Source organism: Varanus komodoensis, unplaced genomic scaffold (assembly GCF_004798865.1).
Source record: "Varanus komodoensis strain SLA01 unplaced genomic scaffold, ASM479886v1 scaffold3, whole genome shotgun sequence".
Taxonomy (NCBI): domain Eukaryota; kingdom Metazoa; phylum Chordata; class Lepidosauria; order Squamata; family Varanidae; genus Varanus; species Varanus komodoensis.
The window spans coordinates 61,357,111-61,376,171 of record NW_025335761.1 but is presented as its reverse complement, the minus strand read 5'-3'; the positions used below and the strand labels follow the sequence as shown (position 1 = coordinate 61,376,171).

At 50.1% G+C, this 19,061-nt stretch overlaps 1 protein-coding gene across 3 annotated transcripts in view; it reads left to right on the top strand.

Annotated features, from left to right (window-relative positions):
* Positions 1–15,388, top strand: part of KIAA0586 (KIAA0586 ortholog) — a 92,999-nt gene extending 77,611 nt beyond the window's left edge. For 2 of the 3 annotated variants that reach the window (XM_044436313.1, XM_044436311.1), the window contains exons 33-35: positions 2,301–2,402; positions 7,116–7,181; positions 15,106–15,388. In XM_044436313.1, the coding sequence (XP_044292248.1) occupies positions 2,301–2,402; positions 7,116–7,181; positions 15,106–15,245 (308 nt within the window). In that variant the 3' untranslated portion in view covers positions 15,246–15,388. The remainder of the gene's footprint in view (positions 1–2,300; positions 2,403–7,115; positions 7,182–15,105) is intronic. The other variant, XM_044436314.1, reaches the window with a different exon arrangement.
* The last annotated feature ends 3,673 nt before the right edge of the window (positions 15,389–19,061 follow it).

Here is a 19,061-nt window from a genome sequence, read left to right as displayed (position 1 = left end):
CCCAGTTGGCTCCATGGCTGAGCGGGGACTCTGGGCCAGTCACAGACTCTCAGCCCAACCTACCTCACAGGGTTGTTGTTGTGGGGATAAGATGGAGGAGGAGAATGATGTAAGCTGCCATGAGCCCTTTGTAGGAAAAAGGCAGGATATAAATCGAAAAATAAATAAATAAATAAATATGGAATGCCCTTTCTAGGGAGAATCGCCTGCAGTAACTTTGATTAGCTTTCTGGCACCAAGTCACGGGCTTGCCAGCATGTAGTCTTGCTGATTTAATTTTGCTGCCTTTATTGTTTTGTTTTTAGCTCGGTTTGATCTTGTATTTTTCCTGTCCTGCTGTCCCACATGTTATAGGATTGTCATTCGCACGCTTTTATTTCACCTTGATAAACTCCTTTATTGTTTTATGAGCCATAAATCTGAGGGATGCTCTCCCTTATGGTTTTGATTCACTGAAGTGCAAATCCTTTGTGAATGGATTCCTTTCTTTTTCAGGCCCAAACAAAGAAATAATTCTTAGTACAATGCTTGGGAATTGCAGCTCTAGCTTTTAGTTCAATGCAGTAATCAGAAAAACCTTCCATAACCTTGTACACCGTTCTGAGAGCTGTTGCTAATCGAACCGTTTATAAAAGCCTTAAGTAAATAAAGAAATAAATAACCCAATGCCTTCGAGTTGTTTTAGCCTTCACAACCGATCAGCCCTGGACAGTGTTGCTGGTGGCCATGGATGCTAGGAATTGTAGTCCAAAACATTTGGTAAACACCGGATGACAGAAACCTGAATGGGGAGGAGGGAATGAGAAAGTGTGCACTTACATTGCTTGGCTGTTTTTGCTTCAGTCCCAGAATTTTTAAAAAAAATCTGGGTCACCTTCCTAATGAGCTTGAGTTGGGCTAGAGATGAAAGAGTTGGGATTAAAGTTAAAACATTGGTCTTGTTTGCATCGTTTCAGCTTGAGCCCGGGCAGCGGAGCAGTAGCTTCAGTGCTATCTCCTTTCACTAACACAGAAACAGTTTATACCAAATGTAATCATCTTGTCTGTGTTTGGCTTTGTTTACCTTTATAGTCTTTCTCTTTTATAGTATTTTTATACAAAATGTTACATTGATGTAAGCTACAGATATTTGCAACAGAAGATTAAAGCTTCAGGTCCAAAGCCAGGGAAAGGGTGTGGGAAATGAATTATGAGTAATGGATTCTCTCTTCATTCAGGCAACTCTGTTTTCATGGGTCATTGTTTTGCTTTTCAAAACAGTGGATATTAGGAAGCAAAAATGAAGTGTCTTTAAAGAGGTTTGTCATGGAAGAAGACCTGGGAATCATTTCAACTGTCTCCGCCAGGGCAGAAAATAGGTTGCCAGATGTTCTGGTCTTAAGCACTTCTTATTGTTGGACTTGCTGGCAGGTGCTTCTGGGAGCTGAAGTCCCAAACATCTGGAGATCTACCTTCTGCTCACCCCTGCTCTAGATTAATGTTTAACCATACAGTCTTTAAAGAGCCCAGAATTCCACTGAAGATTCTTGAAGCGCACTGGAAGACCCAGGGTCTGAGTGGCGTTGCAAAACACACTAAGCCACTGTGGCTTCCAAATCACAGTGACCTAACATGCTCTCCAAACCCGGCATTGTTTTGTCAGGGTGGCTCAAATTTGGGTTATAGCCTGCTGCAGGGCCTGTGTCCCCCACAGTGGCTTGCCAGGCTGTCCAAACCTGCAGTGCAAAGTACCAGCCAAACCACTGCATAGGGTGGAAGTGAGGCAGCTCTGAGAAGGTGCACTTGGAGACAGCTGCCAGAGCCGGCCAAAGGGGTGGGCAGCCGAAATGATGCAAGGCGGGCCGCACTCAGTTCAGCCTGCTCGAGTCGGCCGCGCAGAACATGGTTCAGCTCCCTGCCCCAGGGTGCCGCAGATACTAGCTGGAAGGACCGGCAGCAGGGTGCAAGCCAAGCTCCGGCTGGCTTCTTCTAGCAGAGCGCAGCTCACAGTTCTAGCTCAGAGTGCAGGGGCTGTGGGGGCACGTCCTGCTGGGATGAGGCTGCCAGGAGTGACCGTGGCTGACCGTGCCCTTGCCTGCCAATTCGTGCTGGTGGCATCCGTGGGGAAGAGGCTTGTGCCACTGCCCGGAGCTGCAGCCGTCCCTTTCGACCGGGGGCTCAGACGGGCGGCACTCGCTGTTTCCGTGGCTGCATGAGTTGGCTGAAGCTCCCCATTCCCAGCACTGTCACCAAGTGGCAGTGGGGCAGGAAAGCCTCGAAGTCCTGTGGTGCCCCCGACAGAGCGACTTGTGACCCAGCAGATCAGCCTGCCAGAGAGGAGGGCGATCGACCGGGTTCCCAAGTTGTTCGAGTTGGACCTCATGGACAGACTGTCCAGATAACACCGAATGCCACCACGGTTGGTGTGTATTCAGACAAGCAGGAGAACCAAGTTCAGCTCCCTCATTGTCCTCCCCCTCTGGATCTTTCAGTGGCACATGCCCCACCGGATCAGTCTACTCCTGGTCCGTGTGGACAGTGTACTTGGTAACAGAGTCAGTCAGATCTTGCTGACCTTCCGCAGATGGTAGATGGACAGAAAAATCTTGGCCATGGAATACCCTGGAGAGCAGCCGCTTTGCCCATGAGGACAGTGCAGTGTGCCCAGCGTTCTGCTGCTGAGCAGGCCTGGAATTGGAATGGGTTCGGGACGCCTCGTCTTCACACGGACAAGGATGCTATTCTATGGCTTCCCAAGCGTCCCACTAGTCAACGGGGTCCTGGCAAAGATGGGCACGGTGGCACACAGTGCAGTGCCGTCACCCTCTGGTGGCCTCACATGCCCTGGTTTGCCCCCTTCCTGTGCTTCCGTGGAGCCCTTTTGCCATTCTGCAGGCTTCTCAGGTTTGCAGGCTGCTAGTAACAGTGGAGCTTTGCCTCCTAGGAGGTCCCCTTCCTGGTGGCCATGACATCAGCACAGCAGCCGGGAATGCTGTGCACCCCTGCGCAGATCCTCCTTGCCTCATGTGGGTCTCTTTCCTGATGCCAGCTCCCCCCCGAGGGGCTGCGGGACCTCTGTCCAAACAGAAGCATCCTCCTTCTGGCTGGTACTCCTTTGCCATCTGCTCCACCGGAGTTGACCCTTTGTATCCTGAGGGCTCCCTGGGCATTGGCTCTTTACAAATCAAGGGCTGAGTCTTTCCAGCAGTGCCTAGTCAGCTCACCTGCTACAATGGCACACCCACAGAGCTACCAGTTAGCACAACATCTTGCTTTGTGGGTCACCAAAACAGTCAAGCTGAGCTGACCACGCTCAGACCGCCTGCCCAGCTCACATGGTCCATATGGTGGCGACATCGGTCAAGCTCAGTAGGGTATCCATCCCTGACCTGCACAGGGCTGCAGCCAGATCGAGGCTGCATGCTGTCACTCACTGCTTTTGGGAGTCTGGGCTCAGGGGGACTGTTCCTTTGGTGTGCAGTCCTTCTGTTCTGCAGTAAGACATGACCCTCCTCTGGTAAGCCAACTTGCGGCTGTCCATATGGATAATTCACAAAGGAGGTTACTCATCTGTGGCTGTAGTTCTTTGAGTGCTGGTCTGTGCATTCACACAACTCGCCCATTGCTCCCTCAAGTTTGATGTGGCTACCAAAGATCCGTCTTGGTGCCAAGGCTATAACATCAGCCTCCTTGAACTAATCGGAGGTACGCTAGGGACATGCATCCTGGGGTAGTGGAGATCATTCCTGCCCAAATTCCTCAGTTATAGGAGTTTCACAAAACAGGGCTCAGTGCAAAGCCCATATATGTGAATGCACAGGTGACCATTGGAAAAATTGCACCTGCAGGTGAGCTACCTGTCTTTCTTTCTGGTAGCAGCCAGAGCTCATGAGGAAGCCAAGTGCTCATCAGGCCCACTTCCCAGCAGTGGGGAACCCATCCTCTGTGGGGTGGATGCTTGGATCAGAGTCTGCCCTTCCCAGAACAGTCGATTTTTACATCAACAGGACAAATTGCCCAGAGAGCACACTGTGTTTTTGTGTCCTTCAGACAGTCAGCCTTGGGCTGGAAGGTTTCCAAAGCCTTTCTGGCTTGTTGTTTGAGAGCTGCCTTAACTTCGGAGCCTGCTAAATTCATCGAGGTGATCTGAGTTCTGGTATTACATGAAGGGCAGGGGAAAAAATCCTGTTTCTTTGACACTATTCATAACTTTATAATTCTCCATTGCACTCATCCAATAGCCAAAGTGTTCTAGGTGGTTGACCACAGTTAAAACTATAAAATTTGTCATGATAAACACAATATGAATGTTTGCATTTTGGGGGCCTTGTTGTACTCGGCTTGGATTTTCACCAGTCTGAATACCTCCCTGCCCAATCCTAACTCTAGATTATTTATCAATGAATTAGCAGAGAACCCTTTGCAAATCTTGCTCTTCCTGTGTGGAGACCCATCCCATTCTCCCCGCCCCGCCGCAGTATCGTGCGTCATGATCCATGAAGGAGAATAGGAAACTTCTTGTTTATTGACAGGTCTTTCCAGTCCCGTCCCAGATGCTTGCGAGTAATTTTGAAAGTGCTGGCACTTAGCCCAGAAAGCAATTTTTCAGCAGTCTGCTGTAAAGGCAGTGGAGGTACAGACCTTTTCACACCATTAAATTCCTCACATTATCATAAATATGTCATAGCCTCACATGTAAATTCCAAGAAGACGTTCTTGGAAAACCATCTTGAAAGCACTCTGGGAGAATTGTTTCCGAAGTCCCTGGGGCAGCAGCCTTGATGGGAGAATGCTGTATTAGAAACGGAAATAATTTTCAGTAAGCATTGGCTTTAAACGACTGCATAAGACATGGAGGTTATCGAGTCTCCCAGAGGTTGTTCTGCCACCAGCCCATTCTTGGCCATAACCGTTGAGGAAGAATGAATTCCTAGTGGCTCGGTCATGAAGGGATGTCCCCAGGTGGAATAACAGGGTTAGTCTAGCTGACATCCCTTTCATTTCAGTGCTCCCACTCTCTGTGGGACTAACCCAGAGGAATACCTGTGGGGACGAAAAAATCCTGTGCGGTAGAAGGCTTGGAGTACCAGGCTGTGCTCGAGGGACCCCGATTCAAATCCCCACTCAACCACGAAGATCTCTGGCCCGAACCTTCTCTGCCGTGCAAGCCACCTGAGCATCTTGGAGGAGAGGCCGGCTGAAAATGTGACAGAAAAAATAGGCCTCCACGGCGAAAGAGCTTCCTGCTGGCTGTGGCAAAGGCCCCTTTCCCTTTTCTGCTTGCCCTGTCCATCCCCTTCCTGTGTTGCATTTTAAATGGGAAGCTTCTCCAGGCAGGGACCTGACCCCACGGATTCCCTATTCTGATAACAGAAATGTCTGGGAAAGGAAGTGCCGCTATGCCAGGGCAGCGCAGAGCCGCATGGGTGGGATCTGTGCACATGAGGCATCCTGAGAAACGGGGCAGAAGGTTGTGGGCAGAGAATCTCCGGTGGGTTTTTGCACGGCTTTTGGGTGGTATGGCTGGGATCAAATAAAACCCGGTTCCTCAGTCTCCTTTGTGTCGCTTCCTAGATCGTAACTTCTGTGCTTTAGAGAGCAGCCGGCATGTCAACAGAGTCTTCCCTAAGTAAGACCCGTTCCAAAATCACAGTTACAAATATTTATTTTAAACAGAAAAGGGAAGTGCTGACCAGTTTGCAACTAATTTGCTATTTACTGAAGGTTTGATGTTATGTTTTGCTTTATTAGAAGAGTTAGTAAGTACTCCCCCTTCAGTGACAGTGGCTATGGGTCATGCTCTCTTGACCTTTGCCAGGCACCCTGCCCTGGTTCTGTAGTGATGACCTGGGTGTGCATCTCTTATTTTTAAGAAATAAAAGTTTGTTTATGACAGTGAAGGCTCATTCTCTTCCTGACTGCAACCAGTGGCCCTTGCTGCTCTTGGGAAGGTCAGAAGGAGGCCACTTGGATCATGAGGCTATCAGGCCCATGCATTTGGGGAGTCTGCATGTCCTTGAAAAGGTCCCTAGCTCTTGCAGGAGTAATTTGAACGAAATCCTGAACGACCCTTTGTATATGCAAAGCTTGCACGAGATGGGAAGCTCCCAGTGGTGGTACTAGCTCAGCTCAATAACCTTGGGCCCCGATCTTTCTTACCCACACAGTGGTTTTCAGTTGCTGCCTACATTCTTCCAGAAAATGCATTCACACAGGCCTCGTATTTACCCTGCTAATTCCAGCTGGCCTTGTGCTCACCAAACATAGTAGCCAAACTGGCTGAAGGATGCTGGAAGCTGAAATCCCAACAAATTGGGTGGGGTGGGGGGGGGAGGCAGCAGATTGGAGAAGGCTGAACAACAAGGCAGAACCAATCTCTGCTTAGAGAGTTCTTTGGACTAATTAATGCAGAATATAAGTCAAATGAATAAATAAAATAAATATATACAGTGCTTCAGTACCTAGCAGAGTTCTAAATCCCCCTGCGAGTGATGGGCGCCTGCAAGAAGGACTCCCCAGCCCTGGCCTCTTGGCCTGGCTCAGCAGAAGCGGTGGGCCTGTAGCTGAGCAGAACCGCATGACTGGGAATCCCCGTGACCAGAAGGTCTCCCTCCAGAAGCAAAGCCCAGGAAGACGAGTCAGAGCCTAGCCTTGCAAGGGGCATTGTGTAGAGAGGGGCCTTCCGACTCGCGAGCTCCCGCTCACACTCCACACATGGGGTTTGCCCTCGATGAAAGCTAAGACGAAAGTTGCTGGAGGGATCTCAAAAGGAGCGCCTCGCACACAAGGCAAGGAAGCCCATCCTGGGAAACTGGATGTACTTGCTGCATCTCTACGCTGCCTTGTAGAGGCAGGGGAGCCGCCTCCTCTCCATTTATCCGCACAACAACCCTGTGGTGCAGGATATCTGAGAGTCACTCAGTCAGCTACATGGCAGATGAGGCCCAGCACTTGGATTCCCTCCGTCCAGCCGCTACACAGCCGTGGCTCCGAGTTCACTTCCAGCAGAGGTCCAGGCCTGCTTTCAGCCATGTGGCAAAACATAGATGGAGACTTTTCTGTTGCTTCTGTGCATTGCCTTTCCCTTGTTGGTGCCCAGATGTTACGTAACATTGCCTCCTTCTCCCTGTAAACAGATCTCCAGGGAGACATGGATCGGACTCAGGTGGAGCCCAGCGTGTACCTCGCATCGTTAGTTTCAGGTGAGTTTTGCAGACGGGTGATAACGATGCCTAGTAATTGTGTTTGGCCACGTGATGGTGTTCATGTTTAACAAGCAGTGGCCTGCCCACATCTTAATCTCATACTCACCATCCCCATTTCTGGCACTGCCGCCCTCTCTGATACTGGATTGTCAAGACTGCATTCTGAGCCTGGAACTCGAGGGGGGATGGATTGGGACGAGCCCCCCTCCTCGTATTCTCAGGGAGGGGAACACCAGAATCCTGTGCCAGGCAGAACCTCCAAGCCCTCTGAAGAGAGTAGCCTCCCAGGAAGCACACTGCTCAGGCTGACAGGTGAGAAAAGTAAGGCTCCCCAGGTATTCACCTCACACCCTTTCAAAGCCAGCTGGCCAGCAGCTTTTGCTTGGAGCTGCAGGGAAGGGCTGCCACGGGTGACCCCCAGTCCGTTCTGGGTGCACACATGCTTCGTTCTTGGGGCCCCTTCAGCTGTCGTCCTCAGGCCACGGCGGTGTGGAGACATGCGGCAGCGATGCACAAGATCTTCCCTCATCTCCGCTCCCATCCCGGTCCCTTCCTGCCCAGCGCGTTTACCGCAAGGGACCTTTTCGCTCTTCTTCTGCATCTTCTCTGCTACCTGTCCTGGACCGGCTCCCCACTCCCCGCTTGGTAGATGTGCTTGCGTCCACCCCCCTCCCCCAGTTCCAGACCCCTTTCTCTGTGGCAGAGCCCTTCGTTCCCCTGTGTGGCTGTGCTGTTTTCCTTCACAACCATCTGAGCATCCTCCCTGGAACGCAAGCATTAGCTCTTGGGCTCTTTCCCTCCACCCAGCCCACCTTATGCCCACGCTCCACTGTATGCATCTTGATAAGCTGCCTTCCAGAAGTGTTAGGCTACAACACCCATCAATCTGTCCACTTGTCTGTGCTGGCTGGGAATGATGGGAGTTGCATTCCTACAGAGCTGGAGGGCACTCACCTGGAGAAGGCTGGTGCAGAGACACCTGAGCAAGCACACTGGCATTCCTCTATAGCACCTGGTGCACTGCTGGTGTCTTCTAAAGCTTTAGGGGTCATATTCGTATGCAGTTGGCGTATTACATTTATATCCCACCTTTGTTCCTCTTACAAGGAACCTGAGTTGCTCACTTAGTTGTTCCTTCCTCCACTCTATCATCACAACAACCCTGCGAGGTGGGTTAGGCTGTACATCATGATAGGCTCAGAGTCCTCCAGTGATGAGAGTTTGGATCTCCCAAGCCCCAGTCCGGCATGCCAGTCTCTGCACCATACCGGCCCTCCCTGTGCTCTGTGGCAAGCACTGCCTAAGGGTCTCCTAGCAGGGGGCTCTGTGCTTCGCAGACTCATCCTGTCCATAAATACCGCCCAGATGCGTGACTGCTCAGGGAAAGAACAAAGGAAGGGAGCAGAGGGATGATGTCAAAGAGAGCAAGAGAGAGAATTGTCGCTTGCCTACTGGAAGCGTTTAAGAAGTTGAATTAGGGGGCTGCAGGTGTGCTCACAGCTCCGAGGAGTGGGCTTGCGATGATGCCACTGGAGGGCTCTGAGACGCTGGAAGACAACGGCCCGTAAACTTTGAAGTTAGCGCGCAATAAAGCAAGGCAGCCAGCATCTGGCAGCAGAAGAAACGCGTCGCTTGTGTCAGCCTTGCTCTTAATGGAAGACAAATACTGTGCTAGGGTTGTTTTTCCAGGTGTTCTTTCTATAGAGCCAAGCAATTTTATTTTTGTATTAGGTTGTGAACTCGTGAAATGGGTAGTTTGATCTATATTCTCCCCCCGCATATTGGTTGGGAAGTATCCAAAGACAAACTAGGAATAATCTGCAAGAGAACAGATTTCAAGCAGTAAGGCTAGGAGCCAGTGGTGGGGAGGGGGGGCTTAATCTATAATGTACTGAGCTTTCCTGGAGAACATGGTGGGGGAAGAGCGCAGGGTGGACGAGCTGGCTAGGATCCGGGGCTCCACGTGCCGTCCTCCCAGCTGGCCCCAACAGCGGAGCAGGGCTTTGTGCGGTGCTACCGGGGGCCCCTTTCCCATAGCAACAGGGCAATATCTTCCTCGGACCCACTTGGGAGAAGGAGTCCGAGCTGCTGCACACCCTTCCCTTGTGAAAGGAGACCTGGGACGGCGTGCCTTCGACTTTGCCAGCACGCACGTCGCAGAACTTCCGAAGAGCAGAACAAACACAAGCGTTAAGCAAAGGGGAGAGCTGCAGCGGATTAACTCCGCTGCTGTTTGCTACCTTGAGAAGGATGGGGGGGGGGACACTCTCCTCTGTGGGGCCCGGCAGTAAATTAAAGGTGGGGTGGTTTTTCTGAAACAGTTCCCAAAAGGGAACCTGCACGTGTGGCCACTTAAGGCACAAGCGCTCGCCCGTTGTGCTTAATGCATGTCTGGGTGCAGGAGGCAGGCAGCCATCCGTTTTGCTTTGAATATTTAGCAAATTCAACATACTGTAAGCGCAGCCTTGTGCATCATACTGTCCTGCTTCCCCTGGGTTTGGGGCCCGTTGGCCTAGCTTGCCCGGGTGCCTCTCTCTGACCCAACAGCTGACATCATGATGCTGTGATTCACGCAACCACTTCCTGTGATTCGTCACTATCAGTCAGGAAGGCCATGGGGAAAATGAAACCAGTATTAAGAGGATGGTCGGAATAGCAGCAGCAAAGTGTCTGTCGGGAATGAATTGTTCTTGATGCGAACAATTGCTGTGCTTCATTGTATGCTGCTGTTGAGCAACTGAAGAAAACTGGCATCAGAAAATCAACTTTCCCTTCAGGAGTCCATTAAGAGAATTTATCCGTCTGGGAACTGTGGGGTCCCTGTTGTGCTCTTTTCTTCTTACATTGGTGAAGAGAGACGCCATGCAGCAGGTTGAATATGCTAAGCAGGGCGGGACTGGAAGGCCTGCCGGGGGTTACACAGTGGAGAGGCCACAGTGAGGTGGCTCACGGTCCTCTCCGAAGCTCTGCCAACTCACTACCTCTCTTTTGAAAGAGCAGAATCCGTGTTTCTAGCCTTTTCACTACTGAGCAAGGCAGGGTCACATCTGACGGTTTCAACGTTAAAGGTGCCACCCAATGCAGGTTTAGGCAGAGGAGTTCTGTGGTTCGCAGCGTTCCCCAGCCCTAGAACTTCTTTCCTGTCTCAAATTGCATCAGGCATGGGCTTGCTCTCTTTTCAGATGCCAGTTTTGGTTTCATTGAGACTTATTTCAAGGAAGCCGTGCAGATTTAGTTTTCGTGCTCGGAATCCGACTTTTCTTTTGCGTGTTGTACAACCCTTGCCTTTTTATGTTTTCCCACAAATGACTCACAGTCCTAGCTAAACTAGAGTCGATGTGTGTGTGTTTTGCCAAATAGGGGTGTGTGTTGAGAGACAGACGGGCAGAGAATGTATAGGCATTTCTGTTTATAAGTATCTCTGTTACAAATGCTGTTATTCTGATAACCGCTGAAATGAACACAAGCCAGTTAAAAGCAAACTGCGGCTCAGCCGTTGGTCCCCCAGAAGGCTTGGAAAAGCCTCTTGGCTTGAAGAACTGCTCCTTCTGTTAAAGGGCCTTCTACCTTTCCATTTTACTCTTCCCGTTATAAAATTGCCCCTGTTAGTCCTACAACATGTGTGTCATGTGAGCAAGTGTCTGGGCCCATGTGCACTTTTAATCTCCACTACAAAAGCCACAGGTGGAGCCACAGTTCTTATAAATCCATTTTCCAGGACTGCTGTTATTTTTAGCAAACCTGGAAACACCTGTTTAAACTGTGATGTAATGGAATTCGGTTTGTTAGCCTATAACTTCCCATTCTTTGGAAGACCAGCCAGTGTAATTTAAGGTCATACAATTTAGGCATGTAATTTTGAGGCAAGGGTTTTCAACCTTTCTATCGGGCACTCGCTTGTCTGCCTCAAAGCCATTGTGCCGGGGATGGAACTCCTGCACATGGCCGAAATCCCGGGGCGTATCTGTCAGTGCACCCCTCACTCCCTTTGCCTCCCTGCTCGCCAGGCAGGTTGGCCCTCACAGTTGCCCTGTGCGAGTGGAGAAACAACACAGAACGGGTCCCAGACTCCCTCCTCTTGCACGCGGCAGGGAAGGTCACGTGTGGTAGACGTCAGCTCCGTGGGCAGTTGTTCAGCTTTTTTGTTTAAACTTGCTCAGGCTCCCCAGCAAGCGGTACGGAGCCATTTCAAGACTAGTAGCCATCGAAGGGCTGATGGAAAAGGGGTTCATCTCCCGTGGAGTGACCTGGGGCCACATCACTCGTTCTAAAGGGGGAGAGAGGTTTCTACAGTGATAACGTAGAGAAGAGGGCATTATCCATCTCTCAGACTCTAGAGGCCTCCCTTTAAAAGGGCAGAAGCTTGATTCTGGGCAGACAACAGAAGCCTGCAGGATGGTCTCGGGTGAGCCTTGCAGTGGGGGTTTCCATCTGGGTCTCTCTGGCCCAGTCTGGCATACAAAGGGTGTAGGTGCTGCACCCTCCGTCAGCTGCTGCAAAAGTGATGGGTCACATCAGTGATTCATCCAAGCCTGTCTGAACTGCTTGCCGTTAGCACAGGTACCCTTGGTGGAGACTGAGCTAGCTGGAGCCATGAGGTCCCAGCCTTCCGCAGCTGCAGCCCGTTGCATGGAAAAGGAAGGCGAGGCAAATTAATCTGGGGACCACGCCTGCAGAGCAGAGGCGGTCTTCCCAGCAGTACTAAAGCACTCCTTTGGAGCCACATTTTCCTTCAACAGCTCCTCATTGCACAGAAAAGAGAAAGCAAGGAAAATCAAGATCACTAGGGCAAAGAAGGGGCTGATCTCTCTTTTACAGACAAACATACACTCAATACTCGCTCACACCCTCTCTCCCCCGTTTCATATTTCAGGCATATGGAGCCAAATCTGGGTTGGCACTACCAGCCACACAAAAATTGAGTCACCTCTATTAAAAAATGCCAATGATTCCAGGACTTTCTAATAGGGAAGCTTCCTCCGGATAGGTTTGACTGACCTTTTCAGTACCTTCTCCAGCCCCACAATTTCCCCTGTTGATACCTTCTACCTTCTAGAGATGGCACAAGCAAGGGCTGTCTATAGCCTTCCTGGTCCAGTGTGAGCTGCACCATAGATCGGATGGTAGAATAATTCTGGATGTCCTCTTTGACTCCCTTTCCTATTAATTTCTAATATAGACGATGCCTTCACTGCTGTACTTGCCAAGCATGTGTTTTCTGTTATTTATCCACAATGACCCCCAGATTTCTTGTCTGCTGGGTTTTCTGAAGGAACCCTGGAAAGTTTCAGAAGAAACCCAGACTTTGTCAGGACGCCGTTGGGAAACCAATTGGTGTAAGAAGATAGTAAAATTGATGAGGGGCGGTGTATGCTGACGGTCTGCAGCGCTGGAGGCTTCTTGGATGTCTTTCGTTCTCTGTTGGCTTCAGTTAAAGCCGTCCAAGTGAACACTGCTCAGTCGCCTTAAGTATTCTTTTAGGAGTGGCCCTTAGGACCTCAGAAAGCCTCGGGTCGTATTTATGAGGGTAAACGTCATCTGTGTGATTCCTTAGCCCTTCTGAAAGCATTGCTTTTTAATACCAGCTTTGTAAGCCATATAACTGTTTGTGCATTTTGATCTCTCAGCTTTCTCTTACTGCACAGCCAGTGAGCGATGCCAGTTGTTCTTAAAAGGAAGAATTCAGCAAAGCTAAAGAGAATTGGAGCACGTGCTCACACCAGAACAGGCCGGTGTTCTGAAGCCCTTTCTGTACAAAGGCACAGGCTTTTTGATTACAAAGAGGAAGCCAAGTAAGGGACAGAGGCCTGCTGGAAAGGAACTCAGCCGTGCTCTCTCCGAGGATCGCTGCGTTCCTTCACGATTTGTGTCAGTCCACAGGGCCGCTCCAGGAACTCCCTGCTCTGAAAGTTGCCTTCCTGGCGGCCCACCAAACTCTGCATTCCATCATCTGCCAGTGGAAGAGGTTTCCTCAAGGCAGCTCTTTAGTGGCACATTGGCACCTTTGGCTGTAAAGTAATATCTTTAGAATGGAATTACGGAGACGTAGGCATGTCCTGTTGCCCAACTTCTGCTGTTTCTCCAAGGAAGCTGCAATCCCTTGAGCATCTTCCTAACTACTCGAGATCTCTTTGCTTGCTGCCCGGCTGAGTACCTGAAATGCCAGGCGTCCCAGTGCCTGGTCTTGAGAGCAGGCCGAACACTCAGTGAAATAAGGGACTCAGCCTTCCTTGAGAGCCCTTATCAAGGCCCAGAGAGTGGGGGAGCAGTGCGTCCACCAAAGAGCTCTCTCCCCGCACCTGTGGAGCCCCAGCTTGGAGGGTGGCAGGAGGCAGCTGGGGCTCTTGGAAAAGCACGCTCCTCTTCAGTACGCATCTGTGGAGGACAAGCTTTTATGCAAAGACTGATCAGCTAATTGGTAGTCTCTAAAGCACAAGACGGTGCAGGCGACGTGGATCCGAGCTGCCACGGCATAGTCGCAGTAGTGAATTAAGCAGGGAAGCGGTTGGCAAATATTATCCCTCTGGAATTGAGGGGAAAGGGCTGGTTGCTATGCCTGTCGACGAGCGCAGGAAGATGATTACTTTAGTGAGCCTTGATAGCAATGCACACTCCACCAGAGACATCTGGTTTTGTTCTCTGGCCTGCAGCGTTCTCAGCTGAGCCCTTCTCCATGAGTCTGCGCTAGGAAGGGGGCGCCATCGGTCCCTGAGCAGCTGCTGCCTCCTCTGGGGGTTAATTTCAGGTAGCTTTGGTTGAGCTTCTGGCCAAGGGGCCACCAGATACGTAGCCAAGCAGGAAGAGACGTGGGCTGGCCAATAGGCAACTCAACAGGATGCCTCGATACTGCTGGGATCCAGTGAGAGCAGTCAGAATATGAAGCCAGCAGGAATATAAAAGCTGCCTCGCGTGGGCTCATCCAGTGCGGTGCTGTGAACGCTGGCTGGTACCTGTGGCGCTGCAGGGTGTGGGCCAGAGGGTTCCCTGTCCTGCTTGGAGGTGCCAGGAATTCGACTGGGGACCTGCTCTGCCCCAAGCTAGGCTGCCTCCATTGAGCATCAGTTCATCCTGGAGCACAACAGCCTCGTCACGCAAGATCTGGACCTGCCTTTGCTCAGGGCCAGTTTAGTTTTTTATTTATTATATTTATATCCCACCTTTTTTCCTTCCAAGGAGCTCTAGGCAGCTTACAGAAGTCTCTTCCTCCTCTCCATCTTATCCTCACAACAACCCCGTGAGGTACGTTGGGCTGAGACTCTGTGACTGTCTCAAAGTCACCCAATGAGCTCCATGACCGAACAGGGACTAGAATCCAGATCACTTGAGTCCCAGTCCAACTTTTAACCACTACACCACACTGCCTTTCTCATGTAATGGCAAGATACAGTTTGGCAAGCTTTCCCCCCATGCCCCCGTTGCATGCTTCAGGTCCCTCGCTCCCTTGTTCACACGAGTCACAGTTTCCCGTTACAGCTGAACAAACAAATACGGTTTGTCCTCCAGAACAGAATTGGAAACCAGAATTGGAATGCTTGCATTGCAACCTAGTAGTCTGGGGTTGCAGGACAGATGAAATCCAGAGATAAAAAGAACGTGTGGTCTTGGCTGTTAAAGCCACGGATGCTTGTAATCCAGATGGTTGTGTTGGAATAACTGAATACTCCAGTTCCTATTTCTGGAGTCGGGAAGGCGCTCTCTCCCTCCTGCCTTCCCCTCTCTCTGGTATGGCTGCTCGTGGAAGTTACTTGCAGTGTGGGTGGCTAACAGATGTCTGATCACACATCCAGGAAAAACAGACTCAACAACGCAGCAGTCCCTGCACGAGGCCCTGGCTCTGGCCACAAACGCAACGACTCTGCAGGTGACGACGCGGCCCATGGCACTCTTAGTGTGGCGTGTGATGCGCAGCTCTCTCTTTCAGGAAGGGAAACCCCAGCCCAGCCACAAGCCCTACCTGGCCCAGCAAAAATGGCCGTGAAGGTGCCGTCGGCCAGCATGGAGGACCAGAGCTTCAGCTCCATCCACGGGAGTTCAGACTCTTCTGGTGCAGACACATTTTGAAGGGTGGGGGTGCAGGAAGACACCAACCACACATCAAATCATTGCATCTGCTTGCTTTTCACAATCACAACCTCTTTCTGTGTGTGTGTTTTCCCTGTGAATATGAACTATTTTTTAACAAATTAAATATTTTCATTTTAACACCTCTGTTTTTGCATCCTTGAATTTTGACTTGACATTGCACGCCTGAGAGGAGGGAGCGTTTCTGGCCATGCAGGAGAGCAGAGGATGCTGCCTTGTGTTGGCTGGAAGCATTGCTCCTCTCCAGTAGAAGCAGCAGGTCTCAGGGGGCTCAACCAGAGGTCTCTCATGGCCATCCTGGGGAGGCCAGGAATCCAGCCTGAGCTTTCCTATATCCAGTGTACCACCACTGAACTACAGACCTACCCTGCAGTTAAAGGGGCTTCTTGTTTCCCTTTCAGAGCCGGTTCCACATTTTGGGAGCTTCTGGCCATAGGGGTGTTTTTGCCAGTGGGAGACACGGTGATGTTGGGCCATCCTCTCGTAGCCCTTCCTTTGGTGGTGGTCAGTCCTGGTGGACGGGCGACCTCATCATCGTCCAGCACTGGGATATTCAGCAAAGGAGATACTTTCCATGGGAACAGGAACGCTTTCTTTTGGGACCTGTGAAGGAAGGTCCGCTTCACCCTTCAGAGGGATACAGGTGTTTGGCAGTTCCATCGCCCCCCCTTGGAACACACGGGGCTTTGTTAAAAATGCACATCCATATTTATCAAAGGATTCATAAGCCGTTTATTACAGCCAGGGCCTCACAGAGTAATGGATAGCAAGCAGGTGAGAGAGATGCTGCATGAGAGGGCCTTGCGCCGTTTGCAGGAGACTCCTCTGCAGGAAGGGCTACGAGAGGATGGCCCACCGTTCTGAAAGCCTCTGTTCGAAGGGCTCTCCAGTCCAGGCTTGCTTTCGGGGCATGTAAAGGGAAGAGCTGCTGGCACCGTGAAGCTGCCCATCAACATCCCCTGCTCCAGAAACTGGGCAAAGAACCCGGGTCTCCATCTTCCACGTTAGGGTGCGATATACTGTATATCTATTTAAACTACTAATTCTTCCTAATTTTTCGTCGGAACATATCACCCAAAGAAGATCCTGATCTGTATAACTGTGGCATATTTTTATGCCAGTCAGTGTCCCCCTTTGGTGGTGCATAATGAAGCTATGAGCTCTGCCATGCAGGGCCACCCAAGACGGACAGGTCATAGCAGAGAGCTCTGAGAAAAGGTGATCCACTGGAGAAGGAAATGGCAACCCACTCCAGTACCCTTGCCATGAAAACTCCATGGACAGTACCAAAGGGCAAAAAGATATGATCCCGGAAGATGAGCCCCTCAGGTCGGAAGGTGTCCAATATGCTACTGGGAAAGAGTGGAGGGCTAGTACTAGTAGCGCCAGAAAGAATGAAGCAACTGGGTCAAAGCCAAAAGGACACTCAGTTGCGGATGTATCTGGTGGTGAAAGGAGAGTCCGATGCTGCAAAGATCTATACTGCATATGAGGGGGCTGGATGGGGTCACTGGGGTGGGTGGGTGAGGGCTTGGGTGGACTCCGGGGGAGGGTGGAGGACAGGAAGGCCTGGAGGAATGTTGTCTGTGGGGTCGCGATGGGTCGGACATGACTTTGCAACTAACAACAATCCTCTTTTTGGCAATTCTCTAGCAGCCGATCTAGGCAGTAGCGGTACAGAAATATATTAAATAAAGGGACCTTATATCAAAGGGACCGTACAACTGTCAAAAAGAAGGAAGTCCTACAACTCTGTGGCTGCTGCCAAGAAGGCCCCGCCTCTGTAGGCCCTTTTGGCATATTTCCGGTTAAGACAGAGGCAAGTTTGTTTATCCTCCAAAAGGCCAAGCTATGCTGTATGTCTCCGTTCAGACCAATTTCCCCCAACCTGGTGGCCTCCAGATGGCTTGAATTACTGCACCCATCAGCTGTACTGTGGTGAACACAACATGATGCAAATAAGTAGCGAAAGCATGAAATTCTGTTGAAAGAAGTATGACACGGAATGAGAGTAATGCAGCAATGATTCCACCCGGACACTTTAGGGATAATATTACTACTCTGCTATTAAAATCATTAAGATTACTGGACTAATTTTGTAAAGTCCGTTTAGCTAAGTAAAATGCTATATTGCATGCTAAACATTCTCAGAATTATTGGGAAATACACTGTTGAGCTTTGACCTGAAGAAGCAGGTAAATAATTTTCACTGGAGAAATCTGGCAACCAGGAGTTCTGGAAGTTCTGGTTTTGTGTGTGTCTGTGTTATATGGGTATAATCTACACACATTCTTAGATTTTAAATTCTTTGTGCATTAAGTGCTAGGGAAAGTCCACGGCAGAAGAAAAGACCATGCAAGAGATGGACCAAATCCGCGCGAAGGCAGCACAGCCTTGAGCTTACCAGAGCTGAGCTGGGCCTTCAAGGACAGGATATTTCGAAAGACACTCATTCATAGGGATGCTCCATGTCAGACGATTTGATGGTACATCACAACAACATGTCAAACTAAAAGGCTAATTACAGTGACAGCACCTTTGTACATATTTAAAATCCATTAAATAAATCAGAGAGTCATATATCTAGAACTATGTGATACCCTTTGAATCACCGTAGGACTTTGATGATAATTGCATTCTTAACACAAACATAGTAAATCAATTGTCAGTGTTAGAATCTCGCTCAGTGAGTGTAGTAATTACAAAAAGAACATTAGCGCTTCTGGCAACACACACACAGTGGTTAAGGACACAAGCTTATGCCTGTTTAGACAGAAAAAGGGCGAAAAATGGCTGTCTGGTGCATGCTGGGACCTGTAGGCCATTTTTTCTATCTAAACATTCATAGGCTTATACCTTATGGCTGCAGTCACAGACCGACTTACCTAGAAGTAAGTCTCATTGTATCCCTCTATGAGTCCCTCAAAGGCTGTCACAAAGAGGAAGGTCAAGCTCTCTTCTTGCTGATGCCAGAGAGCAGGACACGGAGTAATCCGTTCAAGTTGGGCAACCCAGATTCAGGCTGGACATCAGGAAAAGCTTCCTCACTGTCGGAGCAACACAACAGGGAACCAGCTGAGTGGTGGTGGGCTCTCCCACACTGGAGATAGTCCAAAAGAAATTGGACAGCCATCTGAGTGGGATGGTGTAAACTGGTGTCCTGCAACAGCAGGGGGTCAGATTTGATGGCCTTCGTGGCCCCTTCCAACTCTACTATTCAATGATCTATGAACTTTCCCTAGCATGATGGTCTCCTCCAGGGAGTCCCGCCATCTCATGGTGTGCCCAAAGTATCACAGCCTCAGGTCTGTCATTTTTGCCTCTGGCTTGATTCGATCTCGGACCCACTCGTGGGTCTTTCTGTCAGACCAGAGAATTCACAAAGCTCTCCATGTTTTGCAAGGATCCAGTTTTTTCCTGTCACCTTTCTCCAATGTCCAGTTTTCATGCCCATACAAAGTGATTGGGAATACAAGGATGTGCATGTTTTTGGCCTTGGTCTTCAGCGAAACAGCCCTTCATTTGATGCTATTTCCTAGTTCCTTCATCGCTGCCCTTCCAAGTCTCAGTCCTGTTCAAATTTCTTGGTTGCAGTGGCCCTTTGAACTTATGCCACGGGCCAGTGTTGTGTTGGGTAAGTTCCTTTAGCCAGAAGTCCAGTCCATGCCGAGAGAGTAAATAGGTGGGGAAGAACGCTACGGATTAATCTTGTGATTGATCTGTATTTGCCGATCAATTGCTACTTTCACACTTTAGTTGCATTCCACTTGGATTACTGCAATGCATGGTGTAGGA